At 30.1% G+C, this 22,675-nt stretch overlaps 1 protein-coding gene across 6 annotated transcripts; it reads left to right on the forward strand.

Moving 5' to 3' along the window:
• Positions 1–14,497: 14,497 nt before the first annotated feature.
• On the forward strand, positions 14,498–20,226 carry LOC110649833 (sulfite exporter TauE/SafE family protein 3). Of its 6 annotated transcripts, none has more exons than XM_058145786.1 (12): positions 14,500–14,853; positions 14,938–15,097; positions 15,167–15,367; positions 15,442–15,506; positions 15,583–15,607; positions 15,683–15,765; positions 15,845–15,931; positions 16,033–16,083; positions 16,175–16,396; positions 19,395–19,488; positions 19,681–19,821; positions 19,945–20,226. In XM_058145786.1, the coding sequence occupies exons 1-12, from the start codon at positions 14,626–14,628 to the stop codon at positions 20,028–20,030; spliced, it is 1,443 nt and encodes a 480-aa protein (XP_058001769.1). In that variant the 5' UTR covers positions 14,500–14,625; the 3' UTR covers positions 20,031–20,226. The 6 variants fall into 6 exon arrangements, 3 of the variants coding, with proteins under 3 accessions (XP_058001769.1, XP_058001768.1, XP_058001770.1); XM_058145785.1 differs by having other exon boundaries at positions 14,501–14,853; positions 15,580–15,607; XM_058145787.1 differs by having other exon boundaries at positions 14,501–14,853; positions 15,580–15,607; positions 19,681–19,802.
• Positions 20,227–22,675: the final 2,449 nt, after the last annotated feature.

Raw genomic sequence — 22,675 nt, forward strand, 5'->3', positions numbered from 1 at the left:
TTCTTGACTCACCCGACCTGTAATCACAGAATATATCCACTTGGGGAGCTCAGAATACTCAACACAATAATTTAATAAAATGGGAGCTTAGCTCCCTCATCCAAGATAAATACTCATTCCTTATATCCATACACACAATAATATTAGGTTTAAAATTTCAAAAATAAATAAACTATTATAGTCCCAAACTAATTAAAATACTTCTAATACATGCAGAGTTCTAGATTTGTAATCAATACGATATAATACTGATCTTTGCTAGTAATAGACCTGTGAGGAATGATGCAGGTTAAACAAAAAATGAATTCTCCTATATCCTGGAAAAAAATGGGGTGAACAAGAGTGAGCGTTCGACTCATAGAGTAAGATATTAATTTTAAATACAATTTCTATAACTATCTAGAGCTAATGCATCCCTAAGGATGAAATGCAGCATATATCAACACATTTAATCAAGTTCAAACAATATTCGTACTAAGAATAATTTGGAGCACTCACACACCCGTGTGTCACATCAATCAAATATATATATATATATATATATATATATATATATATATATATATATATATATATATATATCCCCTACACAGCTTTCTTAATTCCAACCTCTGCCAGGAAGATCAACTCAAGCCGGACTTCTCTTAATAATCTAAATGCGAGAGTCAGCAAGATCAACTCAAAGCTGTACTCACCCTGACTTATCACAAAAAGGATCGGGCCTCAAGCGAGACTAGCTCAAGCCGATCTGCCCTTCCTATCCATATCCAGTACCACATCTCATGCATGCTGACACATGCACACAGCTCTAAATTATCCTAAGGCGACACCCACATCAATTTCATCAAATAATAATGTAATACAAAGCATGCCTATAATAGCTATATACATATAATTATAAGTGAATGTATGACCATGCCTTGTATGTATAATAATATTGAAATTATAAATAAAATCAATATCTACTCACAGTCACCGAGAATCACTGTGGTGACTGAGTGGAGGAAGATAGCTGACCCTAATCATCTAAACAATTATATTATAAATTTATTAACACTAACTCAAAATAAGACTTTAAAGAGTTAAAAGATACCCTAATTTATGTAAGAAATCCGACAAAGTTTTTCCTACACCTAGGATTTACCCAACCTACAAAGTAGATCCTAGGTTTACACTTTTAAAGTCACAAGTCAACATCACCTAGCCCCTCCTGGGCCCTTCAATTTAGACAAATCTCACATAGTCCAACAATTCAATTATAAGGCTTAAAACTGATATTTTGCAAAAGTCATTCAAACTAAATCTAAAAATTCTAAAATTTTTGATTGGCAGACCTTAACAATGCTGTAACGATCGGGCTCTAACCACTAGAGGAATTGTCCGCTTTGACCATAAGCCTCACAGTTTTGTCCCATAGGAGGAATGGAGAACTTCCCAGGAGGTCACCCATCCTAGGATTTCTCTCAAGCGAGCACGCTTAACCTTGGAGTTCTTTCAACTCTCCAGGCTATTCCACCAAAAGGCGCTTCTAATGATTAGTTCTCCCATTTTATATATCATTACTTTTTGAGCCCAAGACCATCTCCGTGCTTTGTCGAAGTGGGATTTGCCTAAGGGACTTTTGGGCTCTAACCACTAGAGGAATTGTCCACTTTGGCCATAAGCCTCACGGTTTTGTCTCATAGGTGGAATGGAAAACTTCCCAAGAGGTCACTCATCCTAGGATTTCTCTCAAGCAAGCACGCTTAACCCTGGAGTTCTTCCAACTCTCCAGGCCATTCCACCAAAAGGCGCCTCTAGTGATTAGTTCCCCCATTTTATATATCATTACTTTTTGAACCAAAGACCATCTCCGTGCTTTGCAAATGTGGGATTTGCCTAAGGGACCTTTCTCCCCCCCTTTCGAGACTCAACATCCTCGCTGAGGTTTGCCCCACCATCGCCTAAGAGGACACGCGAGCGGCTCTGATACCAATTGTAATGATCGGGCTCCAACCACTAGAGGAATTGTCCGCTTTGGCCATAAGCCTCACGGTTTTGTCCCATAGATGGAATGAAAAACTTCCCAGGAGGTCACCCATCCTAAGATTTCTCTCAAGCGAGCACGCTTAACCCTGGAGTTCTTCCAACTCTCCAGGCTATTCCACCAAAAGGCTCCTCTACTGATTAGTTTCCCCATTTTATATATCATTACTTTTTGAACCAAAGACCATCTCTGTGCTTTGCCGATGTGGGATTTGCCTAAGGGACCTTTATTATCTAGCTAGCCACCTCCCTCATTGATTTCGATTAGTGGGGTGAGTTTACCTTGTCGTGGTGTACAACACGGCATATTTGGAAATTTTGTGTCATGGCCTAAGTTGTGTTATTGATTGGCAACACTATTATTATTAAATTGTTTGATCAAATTTGTGTTATATTAAGTTTTGAAATTTGTGAAATGTTTAAATTGTGATTTGTTATAAATGTGATTTGAAAAAAATTTGTGAAATAAAGGTCCCTTAAGTAAATCCCACATCGGTAAAGCACGGAGATGGTCTTAGGCTCAAAAAGTAATGATGTATAAAATGGGGGAACTAATCATCAGAGGCGCCTTTTATTGGAATGGCCTGGAAAATTGGAAAAACTCCAGGGTTAAGCGTGCTCGCTTGAGAGAAATCCTAGGATGGGTGACCTCCTGGGAAGTTCTCCATTCCACCTATGGGACAAAACCGTGAGGCTTATGGCCAAAGCGGACAATTTCTCTAGTGCTTGGAGCCCGATCGTTACAAATGCTATAAGACTATTGTAAAAGGAATCATAATTTTCTTACCACCATGAATATTTTAAGAATTTTTTTTCTAAACTCCGTATTAGGCAAAAATGAATAACTCGAAGTTCATATTTATCTACGCCAATTCTGACGCTTGGAATGCATAAGGAGCATCTGAAAATAGTTAACCCATTTTTGGGGTGGCTCCGGCAGCTCGTCTGTCCAGCCCGAAAATGCAGATCTAGGCACTGCTGGAATCTCCACGAAATAAAGGCGCGAATCCCACAATACCAAAGGCTAGAATATAATTTTTATTTAAAAAAAATTCAGGATGTTACATTCTTTCTTCCTTACAAAAAATTTATTCTCGAATTTTACATAAGGCAGAATAATAATACTAAGTTACATACTAAACAAATATGGGTACTTATTGCGCATATACGGCTTTGACTCCAAAATACATTCCTCCACAAAACTTTAACCATTAAGATTTATTTTGATCGAAGTTGTCTCATTTGATAGTCTACTATAGGTACTGGATGTTCCTCAAAGGTCAAGTTCTCATTCAATTTCACCGTGTCTGGTTGCAGCACATGAGAAGGATCGAGAATATATTTCCTAAGTATGGAGATATGAAACACTAGATGGACATGAAAAAGGTTTGATAGCAACTCTAACCAGTATGCAACTACTCTCACTCTGTCTTTGATCTCAAAAGGTCCTATGTAATGGAGTGCCAACTTGCCTTATATAATGGAGTGCCAACTTGCCTTTCTTTTTAAATCTCATAACCCCTTTCATGGGAGAAACCTTTAAGAACACATAGTTGCCCACTGCAAATTCTACATCTTTCAGTGTCAGATCTGCATAACTCTTCTGCTTGCTAAAAGTTGTCTTTTTTTTCCTAATTAAAGAAATCATCTCTAAAGTGTACTACACTAAATCTAAATTATGTGTTGTCGCCTCTCTAACTTCTGTCTAACACAGAGGGGACTTCCTGCCATATAATACCTCATATGCTGCCATTCCAATACTGGAATGATAGCTATTGTTATGAGCAAATTCTACCAATGATAACTGATCATCCTACTAACCTCCAAAATCCATGACACACATGTGAAGCATATCCTCTAATGTCTTTATTGTCCTCTCAGATTGCCCATCTGTCTGTCGGTGGAAAGTTGTACTAAAATTTAACTATGTGCAAAGTGCTTTCTTAAGCTTCTTCCAGAGCTGAGAAGTGAACTGGAACCCTCTGTCAGATATTATGAAAGCAGGAACCTCATATAATCTGACTATCTATTAGATGTGCAGCCTTATATACTGAGCAATAGTATAGGTGGTCCGTACAGGCAAAAATTGAGCTGACTTGGTCAAATGGTTCACAATCACCCATGTGGAACATACCCTTGGGTAGTATGAGGTAACCCAGTCACAAAATCCATAGTGATCATTTCCCACTTTCACTCTGGAATGGGAATCTCCTACAACTTCCCTAATGGCCTCTGATGCTCAAACTTTACCTTCTGACAAGTTAGGCACTTGGACACAAAATATGCTATGTCCCTCTTCATGCCATTCCATCAGTATCTATCTTTTACACTATAGTACATCTTCATGGAGCCTAGGTGGACACTGTAGGGTGTATAGTGTGCCTCCTACATAATTTCATTTATGAGGTGGTCCACATCTAGCACACATATCCTGGAGCCTTGCATAAGGATACCATCTCCACCAAACCCAAACTCATAGTCTTCTCCTTGCTGTACTCTTTCCATAATCCGCATTAATTATGGGTTCTTACGCTGGAAAACTCTAATCCTATCCTACAAGTGTGGCCTTACTCTGAAATGTGCCAAAAGTGCACCTGAATCAGTTATATCTAGGATCAAAGCCTGATCCAACAACTCATGCAACTCCCAAATCAATGTTCTCCTCTCTGCTGATATATGTGCCAGGCTACCAGAAGACTTCCTGCTTAAGGCATCTGCCACCACATTGGCTTTACCTGGGTGGTACTAAATGGTGTAATCATAGTCCTTTAGAAGCTCAATCCATCTCCTTTGTCTCATATTTAAATCCCTCTATTGAAAGACATACTTTAAACTTTTATGATCGATGTATATCTCACACATTTTACCATACAGATAGTGCCTCCAAATTTTTACTACAAAGACTACAGCCGCTATTTCTATATCATGAGTGGGGGAGTTTTGTTTGTGCTTCTTTAACTACCTTGAAGCATAAGCCACCACTTTACCATGTTGTATCAAGACACACCCCAACCCAACTATAGAAGCATTGCAGTACACCGTATATCCTTTTACACTCACAAGCAAAGTAAACACAAGAGCTACAGTTAAACAGTCCTTAAGCTTCTAGAAGCTTTCCTCACACTCATATGACTAGAAAAACGAGACATTCTTTTGAGTCAACCATGTTAGAGGAGTTGCTATCCTAGAGAAGTTCTGTATAAAGCGCCTGTAATAACCTACTAGGCCTAGAAAACTTCACACCTTGATGACTGTAGTAGGCCTCAGCCAATTAGTTACTACTTTAACCTTCTTGGGATACACTTGAATACCTTCACTAGAGACCACATGTCCCAAGAATGAAATACTCTCCAACCAGAACTCACACTTTAAAAACTTAACATACAGCTGATGCTCCCTCAAGGTCTACAACACTATCCTTAAATGCCAAACATGTTATTCTTTAGTCTGGGAATATACCAAAATGTCATCTATGAAAACAATGACAAAGTGATCTAGGAATGGCCTAAACACCCTATTCATTAGATCCATAAGGGCTACTGGTGCATTAGTGAGTCCAAATGAAATAACCAAGAACTTATAATGATCATACTTAGACCTGAATGATATTTTAGCACACCCTCACTCCTTATCCTCAGCTGATGATAGCCCCACCGTAGGTCTATCTTAGAAAAGTATCTTACTCCTTATAGCTGATCAAATAGGTTATCAATTTAAACGAGCGGATACTTATTCTTAACTATTACCTTTTTCAATTGTATATAGTTAATACATAACCTCAATAACTCATCTTTCTTCCTTATAAATAAAATAGGAGCACCCTAAGGTGATGTACTTGGCCAGATAAATTTGTTCTTTTAGTTCTTTTAACCTCTCTGGTGCCATCCTATAGGGTGGCATAAAATTAGGGTTTGTGCCCAGCACAATATCCATACAAAATTCAATCTCCCTATCAGGTGGCAACCTAGGAAGCTCCTTAAGAAACACATCTATAAATTCTCTAACAACTGGTACATTTTTCATACCAACCTTATTTTGCACTATTGTCTAACCTAATATACCATCTTTATCTTGTCCCTTGCCTTCTGGTGTATTTTGGAAGAAACCTCTTATTAACAAATTCTTCTAGAGCTAGCTTCAATCATACCTACTATCATTACTCTGATCCTCATACTTACCAGTGACTTATAACTACTTATACCTGTCTTTTCCTATTCTACCCCCTATACTACTCTGTCATTATTGCTTTACTGCAAAGTGGTTCTGTTGGTCACACTGAAGACATTAGCCTAACATTCATAACGAACCTTTAACTACCTTCTCATTATTTCAAAAGTCTAACCTAAAGCTTATGTGTCATTATTTATCACTCTCTTCTCACGTCACGCCTATTTGATTTATTAGATTGACTTTTATTCAACTTACAACTTACTAACTTCTTTTCTCTGTTTGATAAGATAATTCAGAACACCATTGCACACCTTCTAGCTTTTGCTCATTATTATTGTATTCCTTGCCTAACCTTCTCGATACAGTTAACAGGTTAAAGAAATCTTGCCCCATTGCTATCCACTTCACCTAAGGAATGGAGAGCAAGTAGAGGCTGATCCAATCTTATAACTTCAAGCTCCACATTTTGGCCCCTAACACTGCCCCAACTATGAACTGCTCTGAGTCTTGCAATGGTAGGTTATATATGTTGATAATTGTTCTCAGTGATGTGGTCCTATCCTAGGCTCTTTAATTTTACTTTTTAATTCACCTCATTTACCTTATCCATACTAACACTTTGACTATTGTATTTTTTTTTTTTTACTATCTTTATTGCATCATCTATGCTTCTATGTTACTTAGATTTGATCCTTTGACTATTTTGATTAGTACCCCACTAGTAACTGAGCTTTTCACCCTCCAATCAATAAACCTTAAATATCCTGCACCCATCTTGTAATGACTTTTCACCATTGTCTATTCTGATCCTGAAATTCAGACCCTTAACTACCTTGATGAAGAGATCTATATGAGTTCCATCTTCCATTCTACTTAATCAGTCGAAACTTAGGGTACTAGGTACCCAATTCCCATCCCTAAGTTCAAAAGACTCTACATCTGTCATGATTTGATCACTTATGACTCCTATTATGGAACTTGTATCCTCCCCAGGGTACTCAGGCCAACAACTTTCTATCATAATACAGTCGCATCCGGGACGTCATTCTGTAGGTCACTATACTAGTAGTAACCTTTTGTCTCTCTTGAAAAGACACTACCATATTCTACAGCACAACTAACTGTATGAGAGGTACTACATTTGTTATATTGCCACAATTATGTAAGGCCATATACTCTCTTATCACACTGCAAACTTTTCTAAAAAGTCATTTCATAGGCTATGAACATTATTCATAACCTTGGGTCTCCTTTAACGAGTAAAGCCATACTCTACACCTCCCTGCCACACCAAGGAGATGCTACCTCAATAAATTATAAGCAAAACATCCATCATAATGGCAAAATTATCCAAGATCCCATACAAGAAACTAGATGATCTGTTATACTGTAACCATACTAAAACTTTCAATCTCGTGGTAACTCAAGCTATAACATTGTGCTTAGGTTAGGATAACCAAGTCACTAACTCTAGTTATTGCTTAAAAGCATTAATTAATACTCTATCCTAAGGGTTTTAAACCATAATTAGGAGCTTCCTAACTCCTCTATAAGAATGAATTCTATTATGGCTCAACTGTACCAAAAAGAAGCTGTTTGCAAAGCCTTATCATAAAACACCATGGGTATGTACACAGCTCTACACAATAATCTCATGTCCGTATTGTAATCTGTAGTTTATAACACAAACAACAAGAGCACTATATAGGTTACTTTGGTACATCCCAATAAATTGTCATCTATAAAGCCTTACACCTCCATAAAAATCATATGGAAAATTATCCTGATAGAACACTTATTTAATATCATAAACTTGCCCTAACTAGGCAGTTCATAGTGGTACCCACACCCTCACTTAAGGCAACTACACTATCATGACTCATTCTATGTACTCATACCTTACATTAATTAGAGATGTCAAATGGCCCTATACTGACTAATCACATCATCTCTTAAGGCACTTTTCACTATGGTAGATATCGGCACATCCGCTAACTCCAATTATATCACTTGTAGTCCCATGAGAACCAATATATTGGACACACATCAAGAAATACTACTGAGAGAAACACTAAAACTAGAAGCAAGAAATTACAGAAAAGACAAAACAAGATCCTATTCTCCACATGTGCCAAACCTAAAACAATATTTCCCATGAATTTAGAGCCTAAGCTCTGATACCAACTTTGTCATGACCCAAATTATGGGCCGGACTGAAATTAGGACTTAAGTCAGCATAAGGCTCTCAAAGCTCGTAGTAAACCTAACTATCCTAGCCCAACCATGAAGTCCATACTCTAAGTCCCAATTCAAGAAACTAACTAAATAGAGTTCGTCCATAACCTAGACTATCCAACAAGGAGTTCTTAATTCACCTGACCTATAATTAAAAAAATATATCCATTTGGGGAGCTTAGCTCACCCTCATAATACTCAACATAATAATTTAATTAAATGAAAGCTCAGCTCCCTCATCCAAGACAAATACCCATTCCATATATCCATACACGCATAAATATTAGGTTTATAATTTCAAAAATAAATAAACTATTACAGTCCCAAACTAATTAAAATACTTCTAACACATGCAGAGTTCTAAATTTGTAATTAATACTATATAATACTAATAGACCTACGAGGAAGGAAGTAGGCGAATCACAAAATGAATTCTCCTGTATCCTGAAAAAAAGTGGGGTGAACAGAAGTGAGTATTCGACTCATAAAGTAAGATATTGATTTTAAATATAATTTCTATAACTATCTAGAGCTAATGTATCCCTAAGGATGAAATGCAACATATATCAACACATTCAACCAAGTTCAAATAATATTCACACTAAGAATAATTTAGAGCACTCACACACTTGTGTGTCACATCAATCAAATATATATATATATATATATATATATATATATATATATGAGAGCTAATCCCCTACACAGCTCTCTTAATTCTAACATCTGCTAGTGAAATCAACTTGAGCCAGACTTTTTTTTAATAATCCAAATGTGAGAGTCAGCAATATCAACTCAAAACCGTACTCACTCTGACTTATCACAGAAAGGATCGGGCCTTAAGCGAGACTAGCTCAAGCCAATCTGCCCTTCCTATCCATATCCAGTAACACACCTCACACACGTTGACACATACACACAGCTCTAAATTATCCTAAGGCGACACTCATATCAATTTCATCAAATAATAATGTAATACAAAACGTGCCTATAATAACTATATACATATAATAATAAGTGAATGCATGAGCATGCACTATATGTATAATAATATTGAAATTATAAATAAAATCAATATCTAATCACAGTCAACAAGAATCACTGTGACAACTGAGTGGAGGAAGATAGCTGAGCTTGATCACCTAAACAATTATATTATAAATTTATCAACACTAGCACAAAATAAAACTTTTAAGAGTCAAAAGTTACCCTAATTTATGTCAGAAATTTGGCAGTATTTTTCCTGTACCTAAGACCTACCCAACCTGCAAAGTAGCTTGAATTATACTTCTAAAGTCATAAGTCAACTCAATAGCATCACCTGGCCCCTCCTAGGCCCTCCAATTCAGACAAAACGCATACAGTTCAATAATTCAATTATAAGGCTTAAAACTGACATTTTGCAAAAGTCATTCAAACTAGCTTCAAAAATTCTAAAATTTTTGCTCCATAGTCCTTAACAATGCTATAAGACTATTGTAAAATGAATCATAATTTTCTAACCACCCATGAATATTTTATGAATTTTTTTTTCTAAACTCCATATTAGGCAAAAATGAATAACTTGAAGTTCGGGTTTACCTACTCCAATTCTGATGCTTGGAACGTGTCCGAAGCGTCTGAAAATGGTGGCAAGAACTCTAATTTCAATTTGTTTCCAGGGCAGCTCCAGCAGCTTGTCTGTTCGGCTCGAAAATGCAGATTTGGATATCGGTGAAATTTTCGCAAAACGAAAATACCTATGCAAAGCCCACAATACTAGAAGTTAGAATATAATTTTTATTTTAAAAAAAATTGAGATGTTACAATTCGTCTCATTGGGTATCACCTTAAATTCAATGGTAGGTCATTTCTATGGGGTTAGGTTAAATCGAGGATGTCAATCAGTGACTCAAGGCCTCAGATCTAAAGAAATTGTGATTGTCATATCTAAAAATCTCTCATTTTTTGTAATTAAAAAAAAAATAAGGATGAAGCAAAAAAAGAGTAAAAAATTTTACAAGATGTTTGCCCTTCTAACTTAAATTTTTTTAATTACAAAAAATGAGAGAAGCAAAAAAAGAGTAAAAAATTTTACAAGATGTTTGCCCTCCTAACTTAAATTTTTAGCTCTACTATTGGCAATGGAAGTGATGAAACTTTTTGTCAATGATAAATAATGGTAAATGAATTCTACATAAAGTGTCTTTTTCTCTTAATATAGTTGGCATAATATTAAATATGTAATTAAAAATATGATTCACACTTAAAATAAAAGTAGATAAAAAAAATAAAAAATAAAAATTCCATCCTATCTAGTACCCACTACACCTACTCATTTCTCTCTCTACACTTAAAATAAAATAGATAAAAACTGAAAAATAAAAATTCCATCCTGTCTGGTACCCGCTACACCTACTCATTTCTTTTTCTCTACTTCGACTTCTGTTCCATCATTGTTTTATGCAATGTAAAAAAATTTTGTTAAAAAAAATTAAGATAATTTGAGATAATTTTATAATTCATATCATGAGATTTTTTTTGTAAAATAATTTTTTTAAATATTTAATTATGAAGAATTTGTTAACTTAATACAAAAGTCAAAATTTTCAAGTAAAAAAAATATAATATTTTTTTTTTAAAAATCCAATAAGTAAATTACATGTGGTAAATTTTATTTAAAAATTATAAATATAAATTATATTTACCAACGCTAATAGATTACCTTTACTCATAATTATTAAAACATATTATGTGTTTCTTATTTACTTTATCATTTTCATTAAACTAATAATTTTTTATAATTAATTATTTTATAAAAAATATTATTTTATAAAAATCTCATGAGATTGAATTGTAAAATTTTTTAACTAATTTTATTTTTTTATAACAAGTAATTTTACTTTATATAAATCAAATAATCATTGAAAACATTTAAGAGAAGAAATGGACTCAAAATGGAATTCAAAAAGATGTTATGATTAATATTAGTGTCTGTTTGACGTTTCGTTTAAAGAATTAAAATTATTTTTTTAATAACAGTAGCACAGTACCATGTTGCTAGAAAAAATTAAAAAAATTATTTTATTATTTTATTATTTTTATAATTAAAATTTATTAAATTTAATTTTTAATTATTTTTTAATACTATGTAATGTGATTTTTTTAATAATAATTCTAATAGTAATGGTAAACAGACTCTTGAGAAGTTGACAAAACCACGTTGAAATTCAAGTTGACAAAGCTAGCAGGTCCTTACTGGGGAAATGAGTAAAATTAAAAATTCAAAGAATACCCAGCAAGGGGCTCAAAATCTCAAGAAATACCAAACAAATTCTTCAAAAATTTGAAGAATTCAACTTCTCTAATATCAATGCCCAAAAAGAAAACAGAGCAACTTCTCAAGCAGGACTTATTTTTGCAAAAAGGAAAGAAAGAATTATTTTTGCATTATAGACTTGTACCTAAAGCTTGAGATGGGAGATGAAAAAGAAGAAGCAGATTTTGAGAGATGGGAATTGTAAAAGGAATATGGCAAAAGCTGAAGAAAATAGTTGAATTGGATTATTCTAAAGAAAAGTTGAAAAAATAAATGGGGTTTGGTGCGATTAATTTGATATTTTTATTTTTTTTATTAAATTAAATATTTAATTATCATAAATAGAGATAATACCTATTAAAAATATTTTATAAGACGATTCGTACGAATAAGATTAGTCATAATCTATTGAAATATTCATAAAATAAATTGAAAAAAAAGGAAAAGAGAAAAAGGAAACGTCAGTGTTGGTACGACCCAGTTAAAATTTTCAAAATGCATTTATGTGTTTGCTTAATTGCATTTTATTATTATTATTATTATTATTATTATTATTATTATTAAGGCTTTTTATATGAGCCATTGAGAAATGAATTAAATTTCAAATGGGCCACTTGAACTTTTAAATTAAATAACGATGATTATTTAAGCCATTACGTAAAAGTAAAATAGTTATATAAGTTTTATTGAATAAATAAATTTAGTTTTAAATCTTTAATAATTAATTTTATTAATAAATTATGTTAATTTTATGTTATTAATAAATAAAAAATATATTTATAAAATCCATAAAATAAATGAAACATTATCAAAAATTTTATAAATATTTTAAATTTAAATTTATTTAAAATGTAAAATTCTTTTAATTCAGCGAAACACAAAAAAAAAAATTTTTAATTTTCTTTTCTCATCAATCAAAAAACAAAATTTTGAACATCAAAACCTCCTTTAAAAATTTTTAAAGTATTATTAAAAAATATATAAATATTATTAAATTTATATACAATATTCTATATAATAACAAAACTTTGATAAGTTTTAGATATTATTGAGCCATTTTCAAAAAATAAGAATTTAAGTGGCTCATTTAATTTGATCAAGACTTAAGTAACTTTTAGTCCATTTCTCAAGGATTTAAAAGATTCTTTTACCTTTTTTTTCTTTTTCACATTAGCTTTTTTACATAACACCAATATAAAATCTCTATTTAATTTTTTTTTTTTAATTCAATAGAGGTACTATGAGCCGAATATAATTGATGGACTATACAGTGGGTAGCCCTCTCTTTTACTTATTATAGCAGTGAAAAATCTTAAAATATACAAATAAGAAGACTCGAATTCAATACCTCTTTTGTTTTTGCGTCTTAAAGGTGGAGAAAAATTAGCTAGACTACTATTTATTAATAATATAAAAATATGAGATATTACTTTATCACAAAATTAACCATAAACTCTTAATTGAAAAAATGCCTAGATAATTCTCCCTAAATTTTTATATGGTCATGTATCAGAAAAAATTTCCAAAAAAGCATGTTATATGTACAATATGCCAATGAAAAGTGCTTGTTATTTTTTTTTAATGTTTAAAATATTTGATTGAGGCTTCAATTATTAATATCAAAATTGTCATTTTTAAGTTTAAATACCAATAAGAAGAAGAAAAAAAAAATATCCCTGAAGTTTGCTTGGTAGGAGTGCATTGGATTGGCCAAGTCCCAACTACATTGGTTTTAGGCTCAAAACTAGATTAGAATCGATGCAATCAATTTGAAAATCAGAACCGATCAACTTCGCAGGCCTAAATTGAATTAGAGTTACTTTGGAAAAGGTCAGTCTTGTTCTCTTTTCCTTTGAATCTTGAACTCAAATCAGAAATCAAAAGTTCCGTAAGATGGTTTAATCTAATTTGACTAACTAATTTATAAAAAAAAATTAAAATTTTATTTTGATAATTGAATTGACAAAACCTAAATTGAATAAAAATCATCTTTGAATCCAAATTACAATCGAACTAAAACAGTCAAAATCTGAAATATGTTGATAATCGATAATTAACCTACGGGCAAGTCTAGCCATTATTATTATTTTTTTTAATTTAAAAGTAAACTTTTTTTTAAATTTATTTCTGAAAATTTAATTTGTATAACTTTTCATAAAGTATAGCATTTCGAATTCTTTTTTAACAGAAAACGAGGCCAAAGTTTGAAAAAAAAAAGTAATTATCACAAACCGTTGATTTAATTTTATAAATATTTTTATACAAATTAATAAATTTAATTTTTTATATATTTTATTAAATTTTAATTTAATTTTATAAAAATTATTATAATAAAAAATTAAAAATTTTTAAGTGAATACGATTATTTATTAATTATTTTATAAATAAAATTATTTAATTATTAACTGTGGATAAAAAAAATTAAAAAGGGAGAATTTGTCAATGAAAAGATAGTTTAGCATAATTTATACATTTTATTTTTTAAAAAAAATTAATAAAATAAAATAATTTTATTTATAAAATAATTAATAAATTAATAAGTTAATTTAATAATTTTTTATTTTAATTATTTTTATAAAATTTAATTTATAAAATTAAATTAAAATTTAACGAGTTTTATAAAAATAAAATTGCAGGAATAAAAATCGAGTGACCACCTGATATATTTACAAAAAAAAGGTAAGGGGGTAAATTTATTTCTAGGACGTGCCATGTGCAGTTCAATAAATAATTGACGCGTCATATGATGCGTTCGATCTATTCAGAAGTTTGCTTGTCTGCTTGCCATAAATGCATCCCACCATTTTGGAAAACAGTCCAAGCCCTTGTCTCTTTCATAAGTTGTATCAATTTCTTGATTGCTCCCTCTGTTTGTTGTTCTTTCTTTCACTCCCTTGATGGCTGTGTTTGGAGCCAATCGATCGGTTTTCAAATGTACATTGATAATTCTCTTTAGCTTCCTGTTAGCTCCTTCTGTTTTAGTTTCTGCTAAAAGAAACATCCAACATGAACAAGTGACAAGATTGAGCAGAGAAGAAGCAGCAGCAGCTGAATCCAATTTCCTTGTCAAAGCTTCAAATTTCTTATGGCAGGCAGACCAATCTCGCTATCAACATGTTTGGCCAGTAAGTCTGAAACTCAGGTTTCATTTCTCCATATGTTGTGGAAAACTATATTAGTTTCTTTTGCTTGTCAATTTCTTCTTGCAGGACATGAAATTTGAATGGCAAGTTGTTATTGGAACCATAATTGGATTTTTTGGAGCTGCCTTTGGGAGTGTCGGTGGTGTTGGTGGCGGAGGCATATTTGTTCCCATGCTAACCATGATTATTGGGTTTGATCCAAAATCTGCAACAGCCATATCGAAGTGTAAGTGAGAAGCAGAAGTTGAAGAAGAGATATACTTTTAAATTCCCATATCATCTCTCTTTTGTTCAGGTATGATCATGGGTGCTGCAGCCTCCTCCGTGTATTATAACCTGAAACTGAGACATCCTACACTTGATTTGCCCATAGTAGACTATGACCTGGTGCTGCTTATTCAACCTGTGCTCCTCCTGGGCATCAGTATAGGAGTAACTTTAAATGTCATATTCCCTGATTGGGTGGTCACAGTTCTTCTAATTATTCTTCTTCTAGGTAAAGCCAGTTGAATAATTTCTGTTTGCTAGTGTAGATTTGCATGATTGATCCTTATGGTGGTTAATTTGCAGGAACATCTGTCAAAGCATACTTCAAGGGTGTTGATACCTGGAAGAAAGAAACCACATTGAAAGAGGTATCATTAAACGCACCTGAAATTACTTTCAAATGGGTCAACTGAGTTAAATCTCACTTGGTTTTGATTTCAGAAGGCTGCCGAGAGTCTAGTGCCAACAGGTGAGAGTTCATTTGTTATTCCCTTTTTGGGTTTCTGTAAAAAGACAGCAAGTGTAATTTGCCCAATTCTAGCAGGTGGTAATGAGCAAGTGGAATACAGCCAGCTTCCAGGAGGCCCAAGCAAGAGTCCTCATAAAAAAGACACCAAGGAACGAGAGGTTACCCAATTTTATATACTCTGGAAACTTTAGCACAACAGAGTTATGCAATATGTGTAGTTTAATGCAACACTTGCAGGTTACAGTTGTTCAAAACATGTATTGGAAGGAATTTGGACTTCTTGTTTTTGTTTGGATGGCATTCCTTGCATTGCAGATTGCCAAGGTTTTCTAATTTGCCTTCCCTTCTAGAAAATTATGCATTTTCTCTCTTTTCACATTATATCCAGGACAAGCTAATTACTCGAGTCTTCACCTTGGCAACAGAACTATACAGCCACTTGCTCCACAACATACTGGCTATTGAACCTGTCGCAGGTAATAGCATTGAAGCATGAGTTTTGATCTTGTTAGAAATCGCACAAATTTAATTCAAATATGATTAGAGCCAATTTTTTTTCTTTTATAGGTCCCTGTCTCCATTGGGGTGTTTCTGTACGAGGCAGTTGGACTTTACACAGGAAGGAAAAGAATTGCATCCAAGGGAGACGAAGGCATCAATTGGAAAGCACACAAGCTGCTTGGCTTTTTCGCTTGTGGTTTGCTGGCTGGAATAGTTGGTGGATTGCTTGGACTCGGTGGAGGATTTGTTATGGGTCCACTATTTTTGGAGCTGGGAATCCCTCCTCAGGTATGCTATCCTGCTGCCATTTTTGTTTGACTAAATTACAAATTAAGGATCTATTTGGCACTGCAGTCTAAGAGCCAAAAAGCTAGTTTCATCCCAAAAGCAGGTTAAGAATCTGTTTAGATAATTTTGAAACCCAAGTTTTGAGAGCTCGAAACCCCAATTTTAAAAAGTAGCAGGACCCTCCTTTTTTTTTTTTTTTTTTATGTCAATAAGACCCTCCTTTTGAAGAAACCACAGTATCAGCTATTTCTCAAACGCCAAGGTGATGAAACCTTTTGTAAATTTTGTTCTGTTCTCAGTTTTTTTCAAGGATTTATCTAAATTATTAAATTATTATTTTAAAAGTAAATTATTTTTTAATTATAATTTCTTTATGTAGAAACTATCTTTTATAATTTTTTATAATTCTATTTAAGTCAATATATAAATTATTTTTTATCAATAATTAAAATAAAAAATTAGAATAGATATTTATACTTTCTAATTAGGTAAGTGACGTATTAGTTTGATAATTCTTTTGAAAATATAGGTAAAATATTTTACTGTTGTTTATTAATGTTTAAAAAATAATAAATTTTTTAAAAAATATATTTTATTATATAAATTAAAAATAATTATAAAAATTCATAAGAATAAAATTAATAGTTAATCATAATCAATAAGGGAGTCAAAAATTTAGTTTAGAGGGTCTCAATTAAAATATATGATTTGTTAATAAATTACTTATTTAGATGTTGATTTAAAAGATTGATTGACTAATAATGATAATTCTATATAGTAATAATGTCATTTCATAATTATAAAATAAAAATATTTAATAAATATAATAATAAAAATAAACACTTTATTTTTTTTTTTTAAATTGATTTGCTAAAAATTAAATAAAATTACTATTAATTTAAAAATATAATGAATTATTAATTTCGTGAATTGCTAAATATTGATAGCCTAATATTAAAAAATTTGTCTAATTTATCTCAATTTTTTAAAAAAATTTATAAAAGTAAATTCAGTTAAAATTATAAATTCAATAAAATAAATGACCTGATTTAACTTATAATATTATGAAAGAAATTTTTTTTTCTTTTAACTTGAATATGGAGATATTTTAGCAAGGAAAAAAAATCTAAAATAGTAATGAAATTATAAGAAAAAAACTACTAATATTTTAAATTGATGAAAAAAAATGAAAACATTATATTAGACTTTCTTTTAATGATATTATCCAATAATTTAAATTTTAAAGAATAAAAATCATAATTGTGAATTTGTTAAATGAAAAAATGATAAAATAAAATCGATGAAGAATGCAAGGCCAAGAGACAATGATGATTTAGATTTTTTTTTTAGTACAAGAATTTGTATTTAACTGTTAGTATCATTCTTTTAATAAAAAAATTTAGAGTTTTTTTTTATATAAAATTACTATTAAACCCACTTAAAATTTTCAAAACTCTCAAGGGTCTATACTCATCAAAATTTAATATAAAAATAATTTTTTTTAAAAAAATTACTATTAAATCCTTGAAAGTTTTCAAAATTTAAGGGGCCAATGTCTTCCTTGGCTCAAACATAGCTCTGTCCATGATTATAATAAAATTAGAATAATATATTTATAATTTAGTCTTTTTGGTATTTTGTGCATTTTAAAACATAATTTTAACTAAACACATAACAAATAATTTTTTTTAATCAATTGGAATTTTTTATTTTATTACTAAACATGTAAATTGTTTTTTCAAAATAGTAGTTTTATAAACAGTAATTTCAAAACAACAATAATATAATTCAACGGCAATATCAAACAGGGTTTAAATCTTTGAGGTATAGCATGATTTATAGGTTAGAGATTCCTAATTTATTTTTGAGTACCTATTTATTACTCATTAACAAACTGGTTTCTATCATAAACTAATTTTTAATTTGAAACAATTTAATTCTGAAATTTTATTTTATTAATAAAATAATTCATATATATAAATTTTATATTTAAATAATTACATAATTTACAAAATATTAAATAGATAATAATTATATATATTATGATTTTTCAAACAATTAATATAAATGGAAATTTATTTTAAAATGTAATTTTTTTAGAATATATATATATATATATATATATATATATATATATATATATATATATATATATATATATATATATGTATATATTAGATCATGACCATGTATTATAAAAAAAAAAATTATATTAGATCATAAAAATAAACTTTTTATAAAATTTTTTCTTGAAAGTCATAAAAGAATTTTTATAATTATTTATTTATTAAAAATATTACTACAATTAAAATAATCTTTTTTTACCAAAAGTTATAGATCATAGTATAAAAATTTTAAGAATTTAATAATAAAACATATTGTCTGTATTAACTATTTTTTACTATTTTATATTTAAATAATTATAAATATAAAAATAAAAATATTTTATAAAATGTATAATTATTTTAAATAATTACTTATAGAGATTATTTTATTAATAAAATAAAATTTTAAGAATTAAATTATTACAAAAATTGAAAAATAATTAATAAATTTAATGGTCAATTTAAATAATAAAAACTAATTTATTAATGAAATTTAAATTTAAAAATCAAATAATTACTAAAAACAAATCAACATATGGATTTTGCTATACCTTATAGCTTTATTTTAATTTGCCCTTTGATTTTGTTCATGATGAATCAAATTATTTAACAATTATGCCACTGTCAATATTATATACACAGAACATGTGCAAGACCCGGCAATTGAGGGCAATCAGTCGGAGATTTTAGGATTTTTTTTTAATTAAATTTGTTTATTATAAATTAAAAAAAAAAAAAAAAAAAAAAAATATATATATATATATATATATATATATATATATATATATATATACACACGATTAGATTTAGATAATAATTTCACAAACTGCTGCAAAAGATTTTTTATTTTTAAAAAAATATATTTTATGGCTTTTTTAATATCTTTTGTGCAGGTGACAAGTGCCACAGCTACGTTTGGGATGACCTTCTCATCATCCATGTCTGTTGTAGAATATTACCTTCTAAATCGTTTTCCTATTCCCTATGGTAAGTTATTTGCAAAAACAATCAAAATTAAATGTTTATCTTGTTGTCCCAAAAACTTAAGGATTCATTCAGACAAAAAAAAAACCCAGATAATATATATATATATATATATATATATATATATATATATATATATATATATGTTCTCTAAATCTTGAAATACTAAAAACACATTTGCAACTGATTTTGCAGCTCTCTACTTCATTGTTGTGGCCACCATTGCAGCCTTTATGGGGCAGCAAATCATAAATAAGCTCATCGCCATGACTGGAAGGGCATCTCTCATCATTTGTGTACTAGCCTTCACAATATTTGTCAGTGCACTCTCACTTGGTGAGCATTAATAATTTTGCTTCTGCACTTTTTTTTTTTTTTTTTGAATGGGCATCAGAAGTTTTTTCCCGGTTTAAAAAAAAAAAAGTTCTTCAATAGTTCAATTTAACTGTGTTTTGGCAGGTGGGGTTGGCATCAGCAACATGATTGGGAAGATAGAGAGGGGTGAATCCATGGGATTTGAAAACCTATGCAACTATGAAGCATAGTAGCTAGTTGTGGTTCCTTCTATGGAAAAGAAAAATGCACAAAAAAATATCATTTCTTATTTGGGGAAATGTTGTGTTTGTAATTGTGGTTGCATCATTCCATTTCATAGGCAAAATGCATATGGGCACTCTGAACTTATGCCTTTTAATTTGGGTTCATAACGGTTCCTTTTAATAATGTTTTTTTTAATGATTATATTTAAATTTTTTTATTAAAAGTGTGTAAATTTCATTATTATATTCAAAAATAAGATAATAAATCAATTAGGTGAATTAAAAAAATAAAATTTTTAAAAATTTTGAAACTCTGAAAACCTCATTAAAAAAAAAAAAAAACAACTTTCTTTTAAGAGCCCCATTTCTCATTTCTAAATATTCTCCCATCATGTGAAGTTTAAGGGATACAATTTATAATAATTCAAAAATTAAAAATCCAATTGGGCTTATTTAAAATGTGCCATTAACATTATTAAATAGGGTGGATGGATGGAATAATAATATATAGTTACAACAATGCTTAATTATTTCCTCTAGTGGTCCACAGTCCACTGTGGGAACACATTGTGGAAAACAAAAAACTCAAATGCATACAAAGGGATTGTTAGTTTCTATTCATCTAGTACAAAGTTGACAGAAAAAGAAAAGGTATTCTCTTAATTAAAGTTGCCTTTGACCAATTAAAGAAATTGAATTGTTTTAGCTTTAATTTATTTTAATATTAATTGATTGGCAAGTAAATTACAGGAAGAGAAAAGAAAATAAATATAAATATGTGATTAGGAGGATAAATGAATCAAATTGCTCATTAATTACTCAAGATTAAACTTGATAAAAGGTTGGCCTAACTCATTTAAAAAATGAATCAAATTTGAACTTGAATTTTTAGCTTGTTTAATAAATAAGTCGAAGCTAAAGTTAGTAATATTCGACTTGAAATCAATTTCGAGCTTAACTAATTTATAGGCTTATGAGCTGATTCATTGAACATGTTTATGAGCTAACTCGTTCAATAGGCTCACGAGCTTACTCATTCAATAGGCTTGTGAATTGGCTCATTAAACAAATTTATAAATAAGTTCATGGGTAGCCTCGTAAGCTAGCTTATTTATAAAAAAAAATATTTATATTAGCTATTGTATTTTATAATATGTAAATATATTTTTTTATGATTGTTTGGAAAATAATAAATTATTTAAAATTATGATATAATAATATATAAAATATATTTATAAAATACAATTATTTGTATTTTAAATTTAATTTTTTTATAAAAAATAAGTTAATTTCTATATAAGATATAAAATTAAAATATTAGATAATAAATATATGCTTTCAATATAAAATAATACATTATTATTTAAAATTATGATGTGATCAAAATAAAATTTATATTAAAAATATAATTATTTGTAATTTAAATTTAATTTTTTAATGAAAATTAAATTAATTTTTATATGAAAAATAAATTTACAAAATTAGATAATAAATACGCTTATATATTTAACTTTAAGAATATATTTAAATCCTTTTAGACATATAACTTTGAATAAAAAATTTTAACTACAAAGAATTATTTTTAACTATTTTATCTAGTGTTATCAAGGCAAAAAGCGATACTAAGGCAACAGAATACCCTATGGCCTTAGGCGAAAGGTGAGAGTCGAGGCAATGGCCTTTTTGAAGTAACATGTCATAACCTTAATTGCCTAAATTATAAATATATATATGTGTGTGTGTGTGTGTGTGTGTGTGTGTGTACTTATAACATAAAAAATCATACTTTTAAATAGTTGATAAGTAAAAAAGCATATTAAAAAGAAAAAAAAAACATTATTTACACTATATCTATATGTAAAATAAGAGAAATTGAAAATAGTGCGTACCTGTATTTTCAGCTTAAGTATAAGATACAAGTGATGTGAATATATAGCATAAGTAACAATACATATAATAGTAAGAGATGTTAGAAAAAGAAATAGTTCATACCTGCATTTTCAGCTTATGTATATGATAAAAGTGATGCTATAAAATTATACATAATAAATAGAAAATTAGAAATAATTTATAAGTCATAGAATAGAAAATATAAATTATAGAAGTTCAGACTTTAATAAATAGAAATAAGTTATAAATTATAATAAACGAAATGTAAGAAGTACATACAAAACTTATAACTAAAATTACTCATCATCAATATTTTCAAAATCATCTTCATTTTCAATAGCAGCCATCACAAATTCTTCCTCCTCTTCATCATCTTCAACTTGTGAAGAGGATGCATCTCTTATTGAATAAGGCTTTCGAAATGATGGAGTTTCAACTAGCTTTGACCTTGTAGTCGATCTCGATTCATAACAAGATTCAAAAACTCCAGTTGCTCTGCCAACATCACCCTAGGTCAACATGTCATCCATGAAAACAAGAGAATCATCACCATCATCCCCATCGTCTTTTGCTAATTCACCAAGTAATCACTCATTACTTTCATTAATATTTGCCAAATCAATAGGTATTGTGATATCCCCAAAAGTGTGTTGGCTTGGTAATGCTCTATTATACTTTACATATACAAAATTGTCTAAGCATTCTTAAAATAGCCAATTTCTTTTCTTATTATGAAGCTATTATTAATTTTACAGTAACAA

This window comes from Hevea brasiliensis, chromosome 4 (assembly GCF_030052815.1).
Source record: "Hevea brasiliensis isolate MT/VB/25A 57/8 chromosome 4, ASM3005281v1, whole genome shotgun sequence".
NCBI lineage: Eukaryota > Viridiplantae > Streptophyta > Magnoliopsida > Malpighiales > Euphorbiaceae > Hevea > Hevea brasiliensis.

Coding starts and splice junctions, on each gene's coding strand:
- LOC110649833 (XM_058145785.1), top strand. CDS start 14,626: ATGGCTGTGTTTGGAGCCAATCGATCGGTTTTCAAATGTACATTGATA. Junction 15,098..15,166: donor TGCAACAGCCATATCGAAGT/GTAAGTGAGAAG, acceptor TCTTTTGTTCAG/GTATGATCATGGGTGCTGCA. Junction 15,507..15,579: donor AAGAAACCACATTGAAAGAG/GTATCATTAAAC, acceptor TTTTGATTTCAG/AAGGCTGCCGAGAGTCTAGT.